Source organism: Excalfactoria chinensis, chromosome 5 (genome assembly GCF_039878825.1).
Source record: "Excalfactoria chinensis isolate bCotChi1 chromosome 5, bCotChi1.hap2, whole genome shotgun sequence".
NCBI classification, from domain to species: domain Eukaryota; kingdom Metazoa; phylum Chordata; class Aves; order Galliformes; family Phasianidae; genus Excalfactoria; species Excalfactoria chinensis.
In genome coordinates, this window is record NC_092829.1 from 30,536,140 (window position 1) to 30,555,137 (window position 18,998).

General features: G+C 47.7%; 1 protein-coding gene across 7 annotated transcripts in view; it reads right to left on the reverse strand.

The window, feature by feature from the left end:
• SLC8A3 (solute carrier family 8 member A3) overlaps nucleotides 1-18,998 on the reverse strand; it is a 100,607-nt gene that overhangs the window by 5,647 nt on the left and 75,962 nt on the right. For 3 of the 7 annotated variants that reach the window (XM_072337313.1, XM_072337310.1, XM_072337315.1), the window contains 2 exons: nucleotides 14,554-14,660; nucleotides 6,049-6,066 (listed from right to left, as the gene is read on the reverse strand). In XM_072337313.1, coding sequence (XP_072193414.1) covers nucleotides 6,049-6,066; nucleotides 14,554-14,660 — 125 coding nt within the window. Of the gene's footprint in view, nucleotides 1-6,048; nucleotides 6,067-13,488; nucleotides 13,593-14,553; nucleotides 14,661-18,998 lie in introns of all 7 variants that reach the window. The other 4 variants (XM_072337312.1, XM_072337314.1, XM_072337311.1 and 1 more) reach the window with 3 other exon arrangements.

Genomic DNA, 18,998 nt, shown 5'->3' on the forward strand with positions numbered 1-18,998 from the left:
GCATCCCATTCTGGCCAAGTAGTGGGTCAGGTATTACAAAGGCTTCCTGTTGTGTTTACAGACACGCCAGGCAATGCCTCAGATGTGACTAATCCAAAGTGGACTCCAGCAGATCTCTTATTCCTCACCAAAATCGCACAGAAGTGATAAACTTCCAGTGGAGTCCAATTGTAAACTCTGCCTTCTTCTCATCAGCCCTTATAGACTGACTGCAGAGACTGTAAGCCTTGTGAGACTGCAGGGTTTATAAAACATATGAGAACTCCTACCTCGAGTGGTATTCCTATAGACCATCACAGAAGCACAAAACAACTACATCCATCACTTGAAATCAATGAAGTACATCAAAACCATCACTGCCTAGCTCCAACACATGTCCTGTGGATTTGGGAATTCCCAGAAGTTTACACTTACTGACAGAGACAGAAGAGCAGAGCAGCTGGAGTGATGCAGGGTGGTGGAGGGGTGGAGGATGCTGGCAGGCAAAGGCCAAGTGGCCACAAAAGGGATACCTGGAAATACCTTCTGTTGTATGCTGCATTTGGAAGCAAGATTCAAGCTACTTATATTCACACGAGCAAGGAGTTTGTGAAACCTTAATCTATTTCTCCAAGACAGAGACCTAGAAAGAGTCTCTGCCTCTACCCAGAAGTATATGAGGATGACAAGCTGTATCTAACATCAAAGATTCAATTGCTTACACATCAATTGCTGTTCCACACGTGTGGTTCACCCCCTCCCCCCCCCCCCTCCACAATTAAAAGCTCACGGGAGGAAGCACCCACAGCTCTGTGGGGGCCCAGCATGGCAGATGGTGCTGGTGTGTGCCCATAGCAGGGAGCTGAGGATGAAGCACAACAGCTAGCCATCCCAGCAGGGCTGCACAGCCCAGACTCAGTGACAATCTGGCTCACTACAACCTTCCCTGGGAAGTAACACCATCAGAACTGCCATGGGCTGCAGCTGGCAGCACCAGGTTCTTGCCCACCAGCTGCTGTCACGCAGCAGATAAAGAAAGCAAGTGTCTGGAATCAGAGCTGCCTGGAAAGCTGGGAGTCTTGGACCACATTTCCCCAGCTTAACAACTACAGGAGAAATGCTAAAAAGAAAACAAACGCAAACATCTCAGTCCCTGCTTTAACTGACTTGACTAAAGCTTTTGACAAAATACGACAACAGAGCCTCATGCAAATCTCAGCCATCTTCAGACAGGTCCCTAAGTGCACGCACCACAGAACATGCTCTCTTCCCTGCGAGGAGTAGCATCCAGCACAGACTTATCTCAGCCCCTACCTTCTTGCTCATGCTGTTTGATGTGCCTGTGCCAGGCAGTGCACTGCGAGAACTGCAGCAGCACTCTGAGGAGTGGGCCAATCCAGGGCTGCATAGAGCTCTGTGCTCAGGACCTCCTGCTGGCAGGTGGCTGTGGGATGTGCAGTCCTGCAAGTGTCAGCAGAAGTGGCACCTTCATGCCTGAGGCCTTGCCAGGTGATGGCCAGATCTGGAGAGCTGCAGCCTGCAGACAGCATGTCCTAATACCTGAGTAAGGGAGGTCCAGCTGCCCCCACACAGCACCTCTGCAGTGAACTGGGGCACTAAGAAGAAACAACAGTCACCCAAGAAGCCATGTCAAGGGTGTCCACTGCAGGCAGGTGGTTGAATACCACTCCCATGCTGAACCCTTTGGATATGAGCTGCAAGTAGGTGTCAACTCATAGGCAGCATGTCTGGTAGAGTACCAGACAGAGGAAGTTTACTTACAGCTGCAAAAAGGAGGTGATTCCTGCATTGTAGAATCACCAAGGTTGAAAAGACCTTCAAGATCATCCAGTCCAACTGTCCCCCTATACTGTCCGACTGTCCCCCTATACTGTCACCAGTATTTCCCACTGAACCATGTACCTCAGCACGTCAGAATGTTCCTCAAACACCTCCAGGATGTGTGACTCCACCACCTCCCTGGGCAGCCCATTCCAGTGCCTGACCACTCTTTTGGAGAAAAAATATTTCATAATGTCCAACCTGAACCTCCTCTGGTACTACTTAAGGCCATTCTCTGTCATTCTATCACAAGTTACACAAGAGAACAGGCTGACACCCAGCTCACTACAGCCTCCCTTCAGGTCACTGTAGAGAGTGACAAGGTCTCCCCTGAGCTTCCTCTTCTCCAGACTGAAAATCCCAGCTCCTTCAGCCACTCCTCATAAGGTCTGTGCTCCAGACCCCTCACCAGCTTCACTGCCCTTCTCTGGACATACCTCAGGGCTGCAAATAGCAGAAATATTTCCAGAATATTTCCAAATATGCAACAGGAAAGAGAACCTCTTACTCAAAGTACAGAAACCTAACAGACTTCAAAGGTGAATCTGAAAATGTTAAACCTGAGTCATTCATCCTATCTTAAGACACAACCTGAACTGAGCTTGCTGATCCTGTCTGTTCCCATGGGATGCTGAGTGGAGCCCCATGAGCAGAGGCCCAGCAGCTGAGCTGGATGGGAGAGACAGACTTTTTTAATTTGGAAGGTCAAGCCTGACAAGGTGAACACTGCCAAACTGCAGTTTAATTATTAACTAGCCTGATTTCTGTTTGTATCAGCATCTGCACCTACTCTTCAATGCAGATTGCACCCTGGACTCCCAGATGTCAACCCCAATTAAGCCTGATAAGGTCTGGATATGCCTGGCAAGAACAGGAGCTCACCAGGGCCTCCAGGATGGCCATCACCTCCTCCCCTGGAGGAGGAAGGTGGGGACAGAGCAGTCCCCAAAACCTTGTTTGCACTGGGATGTAGGTCTGCGACCACCAAGGGATAACAGCCCATCTGGGCTTCAGGAGATATGCAGACCTCTCAGACTACAGAAGCTCAGTCTTATGCACCAGGTACTGCAGGAGGACATCAGCTCCTCGTGCCAGGCTGCTTGTGGGCTGTTAGAGGCAAGGGAGACCTGCCAGTCTGCAAGTGCAAAGGCTGGGTGGGAGCTCTTCCTGTTTTTTTCCACTAGTAAAGGGGAAAACAGAGCAGCATTCCCAAAGCATGCACTGCACCTGAATGTTTGCTTGCTCAAATCCCTTCAAACCATTGGGAACAAGTGTGAACTGGACACTATCTGGCTACACTGTACATCAGTTAGATAAAAAGTCCACTGCCAGCTTTGTACTGAAACAGGCAATGGCAAGGCCCAGCAACACTGCTGGAGAGGTAGATGCCTATCACCTAGGAAATGCTGCAAGACTACCAAACAGCCACAGGCCAGTCTCCGTTCCCTGTCACTTCCTGAATAAATTGGATTAAAACCAGCAATGCATTCATGAAAGACTGCTGCGAAGGCCATTTCACACCCCTCGAGCTATCTCATACCCATCCATTTCTAGAGTGGGCACAGATCTGCATGAAGGTCACCCCTTCTGGGGACTGTGCTGCCAGGAAGAAATTAAAGCGACAATTAAAGTGGGATTTTAGTTGTGGCTCAATAAAATATAATCCCAGCTACACAAAGTAAATACGGCGTGTGAATGAGCTCCTCTCTCCAGAGGACTGTCGATCTATCAGTCACAACTTGGGAAGGCTGCTGGCTAAGAGATGCACTGGCAGTGGAGTCTGGCATAATGATATGCCCTTTGAAGAAACACATGCACACACACATGCACGCACAGCCTGCGCCACTGTCTAAAATGGGAAGAATCTGCTTACTTAGCTCGGAAAGCTATTTCTGAGGCGTGATGCATCCAATGTACATGCTCCAGTGTCCTTAATGCAAAGTGGGAAACTGTGCATCCATGAGAGGAGGGCTAACACACAGCCAACGCACAGATTCTATTGTGGGACTCGATACTCCTTATGGGGACCCAAGGATCCAGTCTGGGCTATTCTATGATTCTATGAGTTCCCTGCTGCTCTGCTCTCAGGCCCTTGCTGGTGGTCCTGCTCCCCGGCCTTCTCACCACAAAGCAGGCAGCATCCATGCAGCTCACATGCAGAAAGCAGGACCATGAACTTCAGTGCACAAAGAAACATTTTTAGAATGTTTGATCTGGATGAATATGTGGAAGTGAGGGTAGATAAGCAGCTAACATTCGGTAATTCCTCATACCTTTAGGAATCCAAACATCCTAAGCCCAAGAAAAGCTTGCAAGTCTGCCTTGGAGTTTGGTGATTGCAAATAGCACCAGCAGAACCCAAGCCGAAGGCTCTCCCAGCCCAGCAGTGCTACCTCCTGTTTAACTCACAGCCCTGCTTTCCCAGGGATAGGTCTGCAGGGGTTGGCACACTCAGGCACTCCAGTGTTCTCCAACTAAGGGCCATTTGGCCACAAAACATGTTTGTACTTGGGCTCATCTCCCCACCTGTGTGACATCCAGGCTCTGGGGAATTCTGCAAAAAAATGGCACGTGGGGGCTGTGCCATGCAAAGGCAGGGGAACATGGGAGATGGTCTGTGAGAAAGAGGACTGGAAGATTCCCAAAAAATGCTCAACAAAGCTGTTTTTACACAGATTCCTGCACTTCTGTGTAAGCTAAATCTAACATGACATGGACTAAATGAGAACATCACTTCTCTCCCTACTTATTAGCCATGATGGTTGCTGAGTGACATTCCAGCAACATACTCCAGGAGCAGGGCTATGTGCTGCCAGACCAGAACCCGGCCAAGTACTCACTGTGTGCCCCAGGGACATGGGGCATTCCAGCACAGGGGACAGCAGGGGGCTGTGCCCCACAGACCTCCCCATCACGTACAGCTATCTATCTCTGTTAGCTGGAGAACAGCTTCTCAGAGCTGGTGACCACAGAATCCACTACCAGCTGCCAAGAGCAATCAAGCTGGATTGCAACAGAGGGAGAAAGTTATATTATTTTAACACAGATTATTTGGTTCCCGAGTTTCTGATCAAATTAGGCAGCTACTGAATTAAAGCAATGAAATTACTGGGAAGGAGGCTGTGCTCAACTTATTCTTAGTCATCCTGGAGCTGAAAAGGTAACAAAGGAAGCCATGCAAACTACTCAGAGGAGTTTTCCATAAACATCCTAAGCTGATACTCTGGGAGCTGGGGATTTCTGCCTGCCACCAGCAATTTCCTAATTAGCCCCACCTCCTGTGGGCTCAGGCCATCCCTGAATAGCACATTTGGCATCCTCCTAAAAACTGCAGAGACAGAAACTTTCATAGCAGAGATACTCTCAGTTTGCAGCACAGCTCAAGTATTACAAATAAATACAATCTGCAACAAAACCTACAAAAATCCACGGCCTGTGGTGAGCCAAAGGAGCACAGAGCTCTTCTTGGGGGTTCTGAAGTCTGCAAACAGCCCCCACCATTAGTGCAGCCACTGCAGGACTCACAGCTTCTACATATGGGGCTGTCGGTTTTCAACTTGGTGTGCCAATCTGCCAGCTTTTCCCTGCACCCTGCTCACCTGGCCTTGAGCTTTTGATAAATGTTTCTTTAGAGCAAATTGAACTGTAATCATACCTGGGATTGAAGGAGTGAGAAAAATACAGGAGGCATAAATCACCACTGTGGTGTGATCAAGATAGACCAGCATAATGGGGATTTCAGGCAATAAAGTTGGATTCAGTGCTAATAAAGGTAAATGCTGCTATTGAGAGGTGAGGAGCAAAAGCCCATCACATCCCAGCAGTGCTGCTGGCACTGAGTGGCACCCAGAATGACAATGGGGACATCCCACGTGCCTGCCCTGGCCAAGGGGGTTTTTGACTGCAGGAAAACCTGGATGCATGAGGAGGACCAAAGCCCCAGAGCTGCCTGAGGTGGGGGTAGAGTTGGAGTCAAAGCTGCAGGCCCTGGTTGGGCCATTTGCTGAAACTGCAGGGAAATTTCTGGGATGGGGAGGAAGGCTCTCAGGCATCAGTCACTGTTATGGTCTTTATGCACAGCTCTGACTCAGCCCCTGCCGGATGGGAGCACCTGGAGCTGGGGTGGTGCCTCGCTCCTGCACGCAGCAAATGCAGACAGAGCTGACTAAAGAGGACAAAAACAGGCAGAGCAGAGCAGGATGAGGTAAGGAGAAAAAGCAGTCTTACCTTGGGTGAGCAGCAGAGCTGTGGGGAGAGAACGACAAGAGACAGACAGAGAGAAAGAACAGGGAGAAAGTTAATGTCGCTCTGGGAAAAGCAGGAGAAGCTGTTCAGCAGGAGACAACATTCAGTGAGCAATGGCCATGGCCTAATGCAATGTGTGAGCTGCTCAGTGCTGCATGCCAGGCAGAGGCTAAGGACATGGGAGCTACGTGGAGGTGATGCTGGTGAGCACCGCATCAGGGCTCCCAAAAATCACCCCCCCAAGCAAAGGCAGAGGAATGGGATGCAGGTGCAGAAGGGAAGGGAAAGGAGCAGGGGACAGCCATGCTTGCCATCAGGGCCTGGCATGACCCAAACTGCAGCTCAGCAAGAGCTTCGCCAGGGGAGGTCTAGATACACCAGGGGTCCCCCTGGAAAGCCACAGTCTACGCACAGCTTTCAAAGTAACCATAGTGAAGCCTGTAAGAGAGATCACACAGCAAAATATACCAAACCCTCTCCAAAAGAAGTGAGCACTATGCCTTAGTTGTGACTTCTGCTTGTCCTTCAAGCAGCAAGCTGGTCTCCAGAGACTTGGTTGCATGCTATGATGGTACTGTAATTACTAACACTTATTATCACGCACTTTGAGTCTCAGAAGCTTAAAACTCTGTACGAAGACTGAGTCAGTATTAACATCCCCATTTGACAGATGGTGAAACCAGCAAAGAGAGGCTAAAGGGAACATTTTGCAAACTCAGAAGTGGGCAGGAGTCCAAAAGTGCTAATTTACCCAGGCTTGCCAGCTCAGGCCTCAGAGAAGCAGGCACCTTTGCACAGAGGTACCTAATTTTATCCATGCTGGCTTGAAAGTGATTTCCTAAGCAATTTGTCAAAGGTTACATAGCCGGGGGAGCATTGCTGTGTCCTGGCTCACCTGTGTGCCATCAGAAACCCTGCCCTGAAGGCTGTAAAGAAGCATCAACCATACAAGACCAGCCCCATCAATGGCCCTGGTCATCACCCCAGGGACCTTGTAGCTCTGTCCTAGTTCCATACTATGGCCTCCTTCCTCTTCCATGGTCTACTGGCCTTTCAGACAATGGGAGGAAATTTAATTTTCCTTTTGCAATTACAATTATTAATACATTGGGTCGGCTCAGTGTTCAAATTTAATATAATGAAGTATTACTGGGCCCCTGAGCCACTGTGCTTATTAAAAAAAATAATAATCATTGGTTCCTCATGTTTTTGCAAAAATGTTCTCCTAGCGCTCTGGGATTTGAGTTTATTTTTTTCCCATTTGCTTTTGAGCCTGCAAAAGAAGTATTTTTCTCCCTTTCACTTATGATATGATACATGAATATTTGAAGAAGCCCATAAAGCTATGAATGAAACATTAAGAATACAGCAAGCAGAAAGCCAAGGGATTATTTTATCTGTATATTTCTGAGTGAATGTTGTGCATGCAAGCAAGAAAATGATTTCACGGACTAAAGCTTCCATCCCGCACATGCATCTGCTAATGTGCCCTCAGTCCTGACCTGTACAGCTTACTGTCACTCTGTCTGGGGATCCCACACCTATACCATCTTCCCACAACCCCTGTGCTGCTCCCCATACCTCTTCTCCTCCGCCCCTGCTCTTCCATTCCTCCCTAAGCCCAAACCAGACCACCTCAGCACTGCTGTCAGCATGTCAGGTATCCTCAGAGGCCTGGCAAGCATCTTAGTACAGGCAGCTGCTAAAATTAGCTCAGCAGCCAAATCCAAAGTCTTGAGAATCCCTTGCCTAAACCTTGCACAGCAGGTGTGCGGACAAATATCTGTGCCTGCAGACAAGGCTGAGGACACTAACGCTGCCTTCCCCTGGACTCTCAGGAGACTCAAAGCCTTGATTTCCATAGGGAAAGAGTATAGTGGCACATACTGAAAGGAACAAGCATGGGGCAGTGGTGCACAGATAAAACCACAGAAGCTCAGATGTTTTCTGAACAATAATATACCTTTTCCTGCTCTTTCTACATATGCATATGTTCACCATACTGCATGCTTTATTCTGGCCTTAATGCTCATTTATATACATCTTTTCTAGCTGATGTATCTAAAGATTCCAGAAAGCTGCTATGTAGCTAAGAGGATCCGCATAGGTGGTTAAATGCATGTAGCTTACAGAGCTAATGGAAATGAGGTAGGCTGAGGATTTGGAGGGGAGCCCCACGTACAGCACAGGCACCAAGAGGAAGAGTGAGCACAAACCTTCATAGAATCATTTGAGTTGGAAGGGATCCTTAAAGGCCATTTAGCGCAACTCCCCTGCAATGAACAGGGCCAACCACAGCAAGACCAGGGTGCTTAGAGCCCCATCCAGCCTGATCTTGACTGTCTCCAGGGATGGGGCATCCACCATCCAGCTCTCTGGGTAATCTGTGCCTGTGCTTCACCATCCTTACTGTAAACAGCTCCACAAACTTGCTGAGGATGCACTCAGTTCCACTACTGACATCAATGATAAAGACGGTCTGGACTCTAGGGCACACAAAGGAAACACCACACCACAAGCTACCTGCCCACTAGCCCAAAGCAGGGCTCACTGCACTGCCCATGGGCTCTGGCTCTAGCTTGCACTGAAGTGAGCGAACTGCTTTCCTAAAGGACTGCGGAGAGCTATGAACATGTATTTTTCATTAGATAAACAAGGCAGAGATTTTGAAGCTTTAGCCTTAATCCTGTTATTATTGAAGTTAATGGCAAAGACTCCAAGAAACAGACCCTGATCCATTCTGTCCATCAAGAGAATCAGCAGCATTCAGCTTAATCACAGAGCTGCAACAAATTATTAAACCTCTGGGGAAAAAGGCAGCAGCAATCTAATGTTTATTTGATATTCCCATTAGCAGTTAATGGAAGAAGGAGTTTTTCAAAACCTGCCCACACCACAGAAAGCTGCCACACAAATCCTCCCATATCAGTGTGGCTTATCTGTCCAGGCACAGACCTTTACACCCAGTTGTGCCATCATCAACGTTTTGAAACAGATAACTTGTTTGGATCTATCCAAGCTACGAACCCATCTTTCTTTGCAGTTTAATCCTCACTCTGACTTCCAGCCACATCTGCCCTCTGAGCAATGAAGCTTTCCTGTACAGGGAGGTGACAGAGGTGTCTCAGGACATCCATCCACACCACTTCACGCTGTGCTGAAAAGGCTGAAGGGGAGTTCAGACAAAATCTTCCCTAGCCAGCTACTTATTTAACAGTGCTCACCAGCCACCTGTGCTCCCACTTCCAGTGAAGGCATATCTCATAATCACATCAGTTTCTGAAGCAAAATCTTGCAGGAAGGATGTCGGTCTCTTTTACAGAGTATAATGCTGTAGAATCAGCGCTCCATCCCTGGGGTTGAATCTTCTGCCACTGTGTCTCCAGTTGGATTCTCATGAGCAGATTCCCAGTCACCCTCATGAAACAATTTTCCAGAAGTTATTTTCACCATTATCCATTATCAAGTGAAATCTTCCAAAGTAGCCATTTGAGCTTTATCAACCCTAAGGTTAACCACAATTTAGCTGGAAGACCGATTACTTCCAGGAAAAGCAAAGCAAGTTTTGCTTCCACAATCCAGGGCTATAAACAAGCTGTGAAAGCTGATGTGTGAAGAAAGTAAAAACAGGCTGGATTTCTCTGACATCCTGCAGGGCTGGCAGTAGTCAAAACCTAGCTGTGAGCTGAGCGGTGACACAATACCAGAGCTGCCATGGGAGTAACAGTGAAACCAAAATATTGCATCTTGTCATAAAGCAAAGAACTCATTTCACAGAAGGAACACTTTCAGAAGGTGCTGAGAAAAGGATGGCCAGAAAGGTGGCTGAGAGCATAGGGAGGTTTCAAAGCCCTGCTATGCTCGGTGCAGAGGGATTTAGTTTACGTGACTGCAAGCAGAGAGGAAAGGTAAAACAAGTCCGATCCAGAGATTAATTTCTTGGAAATGGGCAGACAAAAAAAAAGAAGGAATCAGGAAATGTGGGACATGGAAAGGAGGACAGAGAAAAGCTACACTCTCTCTTTACCTTTAGCCTCTTTGCCAAGCAGAGAACAGGATCCTCTCTTCAATTTCTTTGTATTTATTCACATCAGTTCCGTGGCATCTGACGTGACACTATGGAGTCAGTGTCAGTCTTCATCATGGAATGGGCTGGCAAAGTACCCACTGCAGATCTATCTGATCTCTGAATTATTTGAGTAAATCAACAAAAAAAAGCTACTAACACCAACTTGCTCAGTGTAATTTGTTTGGGTGACCAGAAATTCTTTGAGAAACTGTAGCTGCAGAAAGCAGCTGATGAAAAAGAAGAAATGGGCTGCCAGACAGCATTTGGTACTGCACACACAACATTTAGATACAAAGAAGAGCACAGAATGGAGTATGCAGTCAGCAACTCTTAAGGCACAGTTTAACAGCAGCATGTCTGCAGGCTCAGAGCAGGTGTGGTACTCACACAACGCAGCCCTACTGCAGGCACTACAGGGATGGAGAAGCTGCCTCTGCACAGCTGGGCAGCAGGCTGCTTCCAAGCATGGCTGGCAGCCAGCCGAGTCATGCAATACAATCCTGCTCCCAAGGGGGCCAGAAGAGATGTTTTGAAGACACCATGAAGGGCAGTCTGAAAACATGAAATGCTCCTACTGCACTCTAGGCACAGGCACAATGTGACAGAGCCAAGTGAGGAGTAATAGCAAAATGAGGTCACACAGTCAAGAAAGCCACATCTTTTTCAGTGCTAGAAAGAAGCGTGAGCAGCCAAAACCCAGGGAGACTCCTCAACAAAAGCAACCCAGCCTGAACCTCCCAGGAGAGCTGGGAGCCGCACTTTGCTCTTGCCTTGTGAGTTGCATGGGGTCCATCTGTCACTACACTGAAAACAAGTCCCAGCCACATGGCAATGTGTGGAGACTTTTCCTAGTCTGTAGCTGCATCCTTTCTGCTTTGCACAGGCCTCTTTGCACAGAAGTGGCTGCTGTGGCCTTGTTTTGAGCATCCTTCAAGGTAGAAGCACATTGTGATAAAGTACAGCAATATGAGCACATGCCTTCATGAGTGCTGAGAGCCCATGCCCTGGGCTGCCTTCTCCGCTGGGAGCCATCCATGACACTGCTGGTGATGGTAGTGGCTGGCTGTCGCTCCCAGTGCTGCTGAGCTCCTCATTCCATCATCCCACGTTCCAGGTAAGCTCAATGGAGAGGCTGTGCTGCACAGCTCTGCAGAGCGCAGGATCCTTCCAGGTGCCCTAGAATCAGTGTAGCAACTGTGCCACCTTGTGCCAGGAACACTTACAGATGTGTTTTAATCTGGCTCCTCCTAGATTTTGCAAACACACAGCTCTTGCTCTGACTTTTCTCTAGTGAGGCTAACCAGGGCTCTGTATCTCCTCCTCTTCATGGTCCAGCACTTCTTTCTGGTAGGCAGAGTCCAGCTGATGCTGCACCCTCACCTCAGGTGAAAGTGGCTGCCTTGCACAGGCTGTGTGGTGAAGAACAAGTAGCCTGACAGTTCTCTCTGCCTGGGAATCCCACTGACTACCACTGATGCTAGTGTAAATGAGACACGCACGATACAGCAAACTAGCATCACTGTCTTGCTAATCATGAGCATGGTAGCCTAGGCAGAAAAAGAAACACAGAATTTAACAAAAGCCAGTCCTACCCTACTTAGATTCTATAGCTCGCTGCTTTAAAAAAGGATCCAGGGCTCACAGAAGGCAAACAACTGAGCAGGAACTTCATCGAGATGCTCCTACATGTGCAGGAGGGAGTCAGAAGCAGTGATTTCCCTCCTGTACCTGGTGACATGGAGGTATGAACCCCAAAGATAGGAAGGGGCATATGTGGAGAGAAGATCCTGGAGGTCTTCTATGGCTCAAGACAATGTTTTGCAGTCCTAGATCCAAAGACTGAATCTCCTTAACCTTCCAAGAAGAAATTTAAGTGTAATACAGATTTAGTGAGCACCTATCCAGAAGATAAAGCACACTACGTAGTTCTTAAATCTGATGGAGAAAAGCAGGAAAATAAGTAGTGGCTACAAGCTGAAGACAGGCAACTTCTAGGTAGAAGCCATGCCTACATCTTTATGCTGGAGGACAGTGAATGTACCCTCATGGGACGTGGCAGGTTTATCACTGCTTCTGATTAAGAGTGAACACTCACTAAATCTGGACTTTGATGAAACCTGAGGGGATTAGCTCAGCACACAGAGAAACCTCAAGTCCATTGCCACCCAGGGGAGGCATGCGATGGTCTAACAGCAATAAACTACAAAAGGTTTGGGGGTTTACATTTTACAAATACACAGACACTATATGCCATTCTCATGATAATACAAGTTGTGTCTATCCTAAATGTCCTGGAGAACCATACAGGAGAGCTCAGACTGACGAGGGGATAGTTCCTGTATTTATGAGATAAGAAACAGGAGATGTTTCAACAAGGGAAAGCTGTGTGATGCATGGGAAGTTGCCAGATGTTTCTATCACCAGCAGCAGAACAAGGGATCAGAAATAACCCCACAGGCATGTACACCTGGTTTTATTTCCTTCCAGACTCCAAAAGGTGAATTGGGATTCCTTTTTGTAAAGTGCTTCTCTGATTAAAGATTGGCTCTCCCAGGCCCAAAGCTAGTGATGCCAATGGCAAGACTTGTTGAATGAGAAAGAACTCAAACACATATACAAGGATACATGCAGGCAAGGCATGACAGAAAATCTGGATTTATACCCACTACAATCCTGATCTGCTAGGAGATCCCAGATCTCACTGTACCAATGCTCAAGTTGGACATTAACATAGCTCCACACCCTGTGCATAACAGGCTGGGGTTGTCTGAGACACATTAAGGTGCTTTTCAGATGAAAGACACAGAGAACCATTTTGCAAAATAAACACAGAACAGGATACCTCATACCTTCCCTCTTCCATGGGCTTTTCACCACGTCTCATAGGGACCCAAGAGCACCAAGGCAATGCCACTGGCAGGCAACAACAGAGGGAAGGACAGGGGGGTGTACAGGATGAGCTGAAGAGGTAGCCATGCACTATGCCTGTCCCTTGTCTCTCACATTCCCCAAGGTCCTGGCAAAGGAGCAGGAGAGGGGAGAACAGCAGAGGTGTGCTCAGAACAAAAACAGACCAAGACAAAGAAATCCCATCAAAATAGTACAGCCTCTGAGGCTCAAACATTGCACAAAAGGAGGATCAAAAGTAAGCTGGGCGCTAAAAGGAGAGGTGACATCGGGACAGGGTGAGAGCGAGGATACAGAAGGGCAGAGTCAAAGCCCATCCATCCACATGAGGAGGAGAAAAGGAGGGAGGGAAAGGAGGAGAGGGAAGGTTATATTTTCTGGATTTGGGGTTTGGAGACTTGATTCTACTTGCTTTGGGTTTTTTTTTTTCATAAGGGATCTCACACCTGATATTCCTCGTTCCATCCATTTCGGCTCACCAAGGGCAATGAAGAAATTCTCCTGCCTTTCGTATTCCTCCTCATCTACTATCTTTACCCTTACGGTCTTCCTGTAGGGACAAGAGAGACAACCGTGTACAGTGGGTCAGCGGGCCACAGGCAACGCGGCGGCGGCGGTAGCAGCACAGGCTCCTGGCATGCGGCCCCTTCCTGCAGGGCAGCGCGCCTTGGCCGGCCTCTTGGACATGGCGCATCGGTTGCAGCTCCTTGGGGAGCAGGAGGGTGTCAGGGGGAGACAGGGCTGGCAGGGAGGTGAGGAGGGAGGGAAAAGGTGGGGTCGGACCTTGCTGATGGTTAGTGGGAGGCGACTTCTGCAGCACATTTTTCAGTGTCACATGGTAATGGAAAGGGTATCAGCTGCCTGGAAATCAACAGGAGCCACACTGGGGTACCAACTGCATTTTAGCTGAAGATTGATTGTTTCTGCTACCGTCGCAATTAACAAAGGGACTCTGGGCTCAGAGCTTGAGAAAAAAGAGAGACACATACTCACAGCCATGTTCCCCTGTGGGGTGAGGCTACAGCACTGCTTGCTGCAGCAGGCTGGTGTTTCTAATCCCCAGTTCTAAAGCAGCACATCTCATTGCTTCTCCTCCCTAATGCTGCTTGCCTCCTCCCCCAACCTGTTCCGTGACTAAGGGACACAGCTCTTGGAGCAGGGCTGGGTGATGAGCTCCAGACACGCTCGATGTTTCTAGCAAGCATCTTCCCCTGGTGCTGCAGAATTTGCCTTTTCCCTTCTCATCAATGGAAACATTCATGGAAAAATATTCCCACTGAGGACCATCCTTCTTTCTCTCTCTCTTCCCTGGTGTCTGCCCCAGGCTACCCTACTGTCCCCATCTCCCCCACTCCATGGATACCATGTGACACAGTGCGTGCACAGCAGTGTTTAGGACAGAGCAGTTGGAAACAAAGAGAAATCAGAGGAAGAGGAGAAAAAGTGGAGGAAGGAGAAGAGAGAAGAAGAAAGAAGAACGTTAACGTTAGTCTGGAGGGCCAGTACTACACCTTTCTGTAAACTCATATCCACCATGCGGGGGCTCATCAGCTCAATGAAGAAACTCTTGTTTTTTTCATACTCCTCATCATCAATTACTTTGATGTGAATTGTTTTGCTGTGGATGGAAAAATAATAGTAAGCATCATAAAGGGAAGAAGGGAACAGAGGAGCAAAGTGGAGCAAGGTTGGGAACTGAACAGGAACATTAGAGAGTCAAAGTTTTCTCACCCACTTGAATGAGCTCAATGCGGCTCTGGAGAGGGCTAAAGCCCGCTGCTGCCAGCAGTGCTGACCAATTTCTGTTTAACCAGCAGACCCAAGGGCAGGACATGCTGTGCAGAATGAAGCGAGACTCAAACAGCTCTGACTTGTCAGCCAGGGCTGAGCTGCACCATGCAGGAGCAGAGCACGCTTCACCCACACCACTGCTGCTGCACACACACACCAAAGCGCATGCACACCACTAGCTTGGCTCCTGCTGCCTTTTGCACTTAACTGGTCTTGGCTGCGGATGGCAAAGATGAGAACAGCAGTACTGGCAACTGAAGAACCTGGAGAAATAACCCCAAGCTTCAAATGACAGCCTCGGCTTCCCCAGGCTGAGCTGCTGCTTCTGCTCACGTGCTCACTGACAAGACAGAAAGTACTATTCCCTTTGCCTGATTATTAAAAGGACTGCGGCCCTAAGAGCCTTGCTCTCTTAAGCAGAGGTATTAAACACAAGTGGTGTCTTTGGCCCCATAGCGCTTCAGAGAATGAGCAATCCACTCCTGAATCCTGGGGATGCTGCAACCCACAATTGTGCCAGCATCCCCCTGAAAATCACCATGTTACGGTGGGAAATGGACAGGTTGGTTGCCTTCCATTGCTGCAGCTTGCATTCCTACTGCTAACACTAATGACCACAAAGTTATCCAGTCTCTCTCCAGTTTGGCTCATCTACATTACAACAGCATCTGTGCTCTGACAGGGGAACTTTCACTCTCTGTTCTTGTCTTAAAAGATGTCTTTCGGATGATGGCATATGGGATAGAGGGAAGAGCCTGAACAACCCCTGCTATATCCATCAGTGTATGAATATGCAAACAAAAGAATTTCACCTCTAATTCTTCTAAGCTAAATCAGCTTTCTTTTTGCCAGTGCTTGCTCTACCAATATGCTGCACTAATGCCAGCAAGCCTCCTTTCCCTTCCTAGACCCTTTCAATCTCCTCTAATCCAGCCTGAAGGATGTAGGATTTTAAATGATAGGTCTCTGGTGTAAATTTTGGTGCTTTGCTAAGACTTCATCAGAATGATTTCATTGTGTTTTCTTTGGAGAGGTTGATGGAATATCACTTTTGAACCAGATGTTTTCTGGGCCCCTGGTACTTTGCAAAGCTTTTTCAATTTGCTGAATTAAATATACATCTGATTCACAGCTCTGGTCTCTTTCTTGCTCTCATGCTACAAAACAGAAGGTGGGATTTTCAAAAGCAGCCAGCACTTCCTGAATGTGGGTTGCTTCTTAACACCCCATTCATAATTACTATTGCTTACTGCTTTCCATTCCAGGAGCCCCATATTACTCAGTAACTGCAACAAAACTTGTCCCCAGAATCCAAGTCATTCTAAAGCTTTATGTATTGCTTATTAAGCATATACACAATTTGGGTTTGGTTTCTTACAGCAACTTTCTTTTACCCTTTTTTTTTCTTAAGTGAGGTGAGTCTCCCATTTCCATCAGCAGCACATGCACATAGCAGAGCAGAGGAGAAACGCTCATGTAATGAGGAAGCGTGCATGGCAGATCTCTCTATGGTTGTGCTCTGTGTGGAAAGCCTGACTTCCCACAATCCACCTGCCTCCACCTGCCTGCACAATGCACACACAAAACTGTGGACTCAAGGAATAATGACTCATTGTGTACCCATTTTGTTAACTACAGAGCTCTAGACTGTATGCTAAGTAGTCCCACAGTGATAAGAATTCCTTATAGTGGTCTTCTAAAATGTTTTTTGTTTGCTTTTTATTAAAAGCCAAGAATGAGAAAGAAAACACAGTGAGGACTATGGGAAGGGTGAATGCAAAAATGCTGACTCTGCAAAAAGAAGTATCCTGGGGTAGGGGTATTGCATGCTTTCCTATGACAGCCAGGCAACTTCTCCCTGCAAGACTTCTGCTTGGCATATGGCTGCCCCTTTGAGCTTCCTTGCTTTGCAGGGACACAGAAAGGTAGGACCACACATAATTACTCAAAAATAAAATCAAGTAAAGGGCCGCTACCTCAAGCTCACCCTCTTCTTTTTTTTCCCCTCATTCCTTTGGGTTCATACATACTGATGCCTGCTTGCTGCCAATTTTCAGTCAGTACCTGCTGCCCTCTTCCCAACCCACCTTGCCCCAGCTCTCCATCCCACAGGAGCAAAAGAACACCAACCCATATTCAGTCTGACTGCACAAACAGCTTTACCTCCCTTGCATGCCACAGGCATTATTAACTCAGGACATAAGCACTGTGTCTTTCAAAGCCCAGTCCTCTCCCAATCCCTTTTCCACCTGCAAAGCAGTGAAGTTCAACCATGATTCAAAGTAAGGGCTGTTCAGAAGAGAAAATGATAGCATCGCTCAGACTCGGTTGGAAGTGAGCTTGTCACAAGGGAAAGTTCAGGAAGGAAAAGAAATAAGAAAAAAAACAAACAAACCACCAAACAAGCTATACCTTTGCTAGAATACTTTAGATGTACTAAGGAAGGCCAAAGGAAACAAGAAAAATATTCAGATTTTCTCTTCTGTATGAAGAGAAACAGATGCTCAAGTTTTGCCCTGTGGAACTCAAAGGCAGAAACTCCTCATGATATCTATTAAGTCCCCTATATAAGCACCAATCCTCTGAACTCCTACATCAGCTCAGTGGCAAACTGGATCATTTCTGCACTCATAGCTTTTCAAAAAAATGGTGTCTGAATCTGGCAACCAATTCAAGGGCCATCAGCTTGTCTGTTCAAGAGCTGGGAATATACCATGTCCTCAAGCTCAGTGGCGGAGCCCTTGCATGCTCCCTGTCCACAGACTCCGTCTGGCCACTGGTCCACCTCCATCAGCTTCATCTCACTCATTTTCCTAAAATGAAGGTGAAGGAGCTAAACACAAGCACAGGGAAAACAATGCAGCCCTCAGCCAACCTCAGGCCCACAGGAGAAGGTGCCCCAGGGGACACCCGACCTGCACAGCAAGACTATGGCACTGCAAAAACTCCAGGACCTAGCACAGGAGCCCAAGGCTGTGGGCTGTGTGTCAAGGACCCTTCTGTGGCTAGGAACCCTGATACCACATGTGGGTGGATGGTACAGGCACTGCCTGCTCCTGAGCCAGGTTGTTTCCTGTGCAGCCTGCAAGAAGCTGGGCCACGCTTGCTTCCGTGTGGTGAAGTGCCCTTTTCTCAGCAGATCACTGGGCCGGTGACTGTCAGCACAGAAATGCTGCCACTGATGGAGGGCAGTTATGGAGTCCCAGGCTCTGTGGCAACTCTGGCTACTGAGAGCATTCTATTCCTCTTCCCGATGAGATCTGCACCATACTTTGCTCAGCTGTGCAGCTTTTGCACTCCACTCTGATAGCTCTGCAATGGAAAAGGAGGATACTTGCCATCCTTCCCCTTTCTGACAGCTCCATCACGGCCCAGGTACATGTCAGACAGTTCTAAAGCAGATAACAACAGAACAATGTCCAAAAGCCTGTCCTAGCAGTCAACTGCCTTCATTAAATGCCTCCAGGAACTAGCAGCAAGAAATCACTCTGCAAACCCCAAAGCTCCAGTACCAGCACCAAACCACAGTGTAGCTCAATCCCAGCCCCCAGATGGCTAAATTTGTGAAAGCACTCAGTCCTCAGTGGTGCTTTCAGCAGACTGAGCAATTCTTTTAGTTTAGACAAGCACAGCTAGCATCCTTCTGCATGTCTGCCTATGGGTCAGACAGGGCCTGGCAGCGACCATCTCCAATAGCACCGAACCATGCTTTCTGGCCACCAAGAGCCCCCATGGTGCCAGTCCAAGCTCTCCTTTAAACATGCATTTAAAAATAATCACTGCTTTCAAAAGTTAGAGATGGGAAAGCTCCCCTTCTGGGGAGGAACATTAAGAACAAGATTTCCCTGAGTAAGCAACAGAAGATGAAATGAATAGACATCGATCTTCTCCTAAAGGACTTTGCGCGCATGATGTTGCTAAATTCCCCATCTGGGAAGTACAGAGGATAATCTATAAAATCATTTTATTTGACAACACGTCCACTTCTAACACATAAGGCAACAACTGGATGGTTATTTGATTAATGTGCTAGAAAATATTGAGTATCTCTCTGTGTGGAGACTCTCATTTGCAGGAATTATTGCAGAGGAGGTTAAGAGGATGTGTCTGCATGACTTTGGAATCTGAAATAAGGCTCAGCTCTAAAAACAGCGTAAGTCAGGAA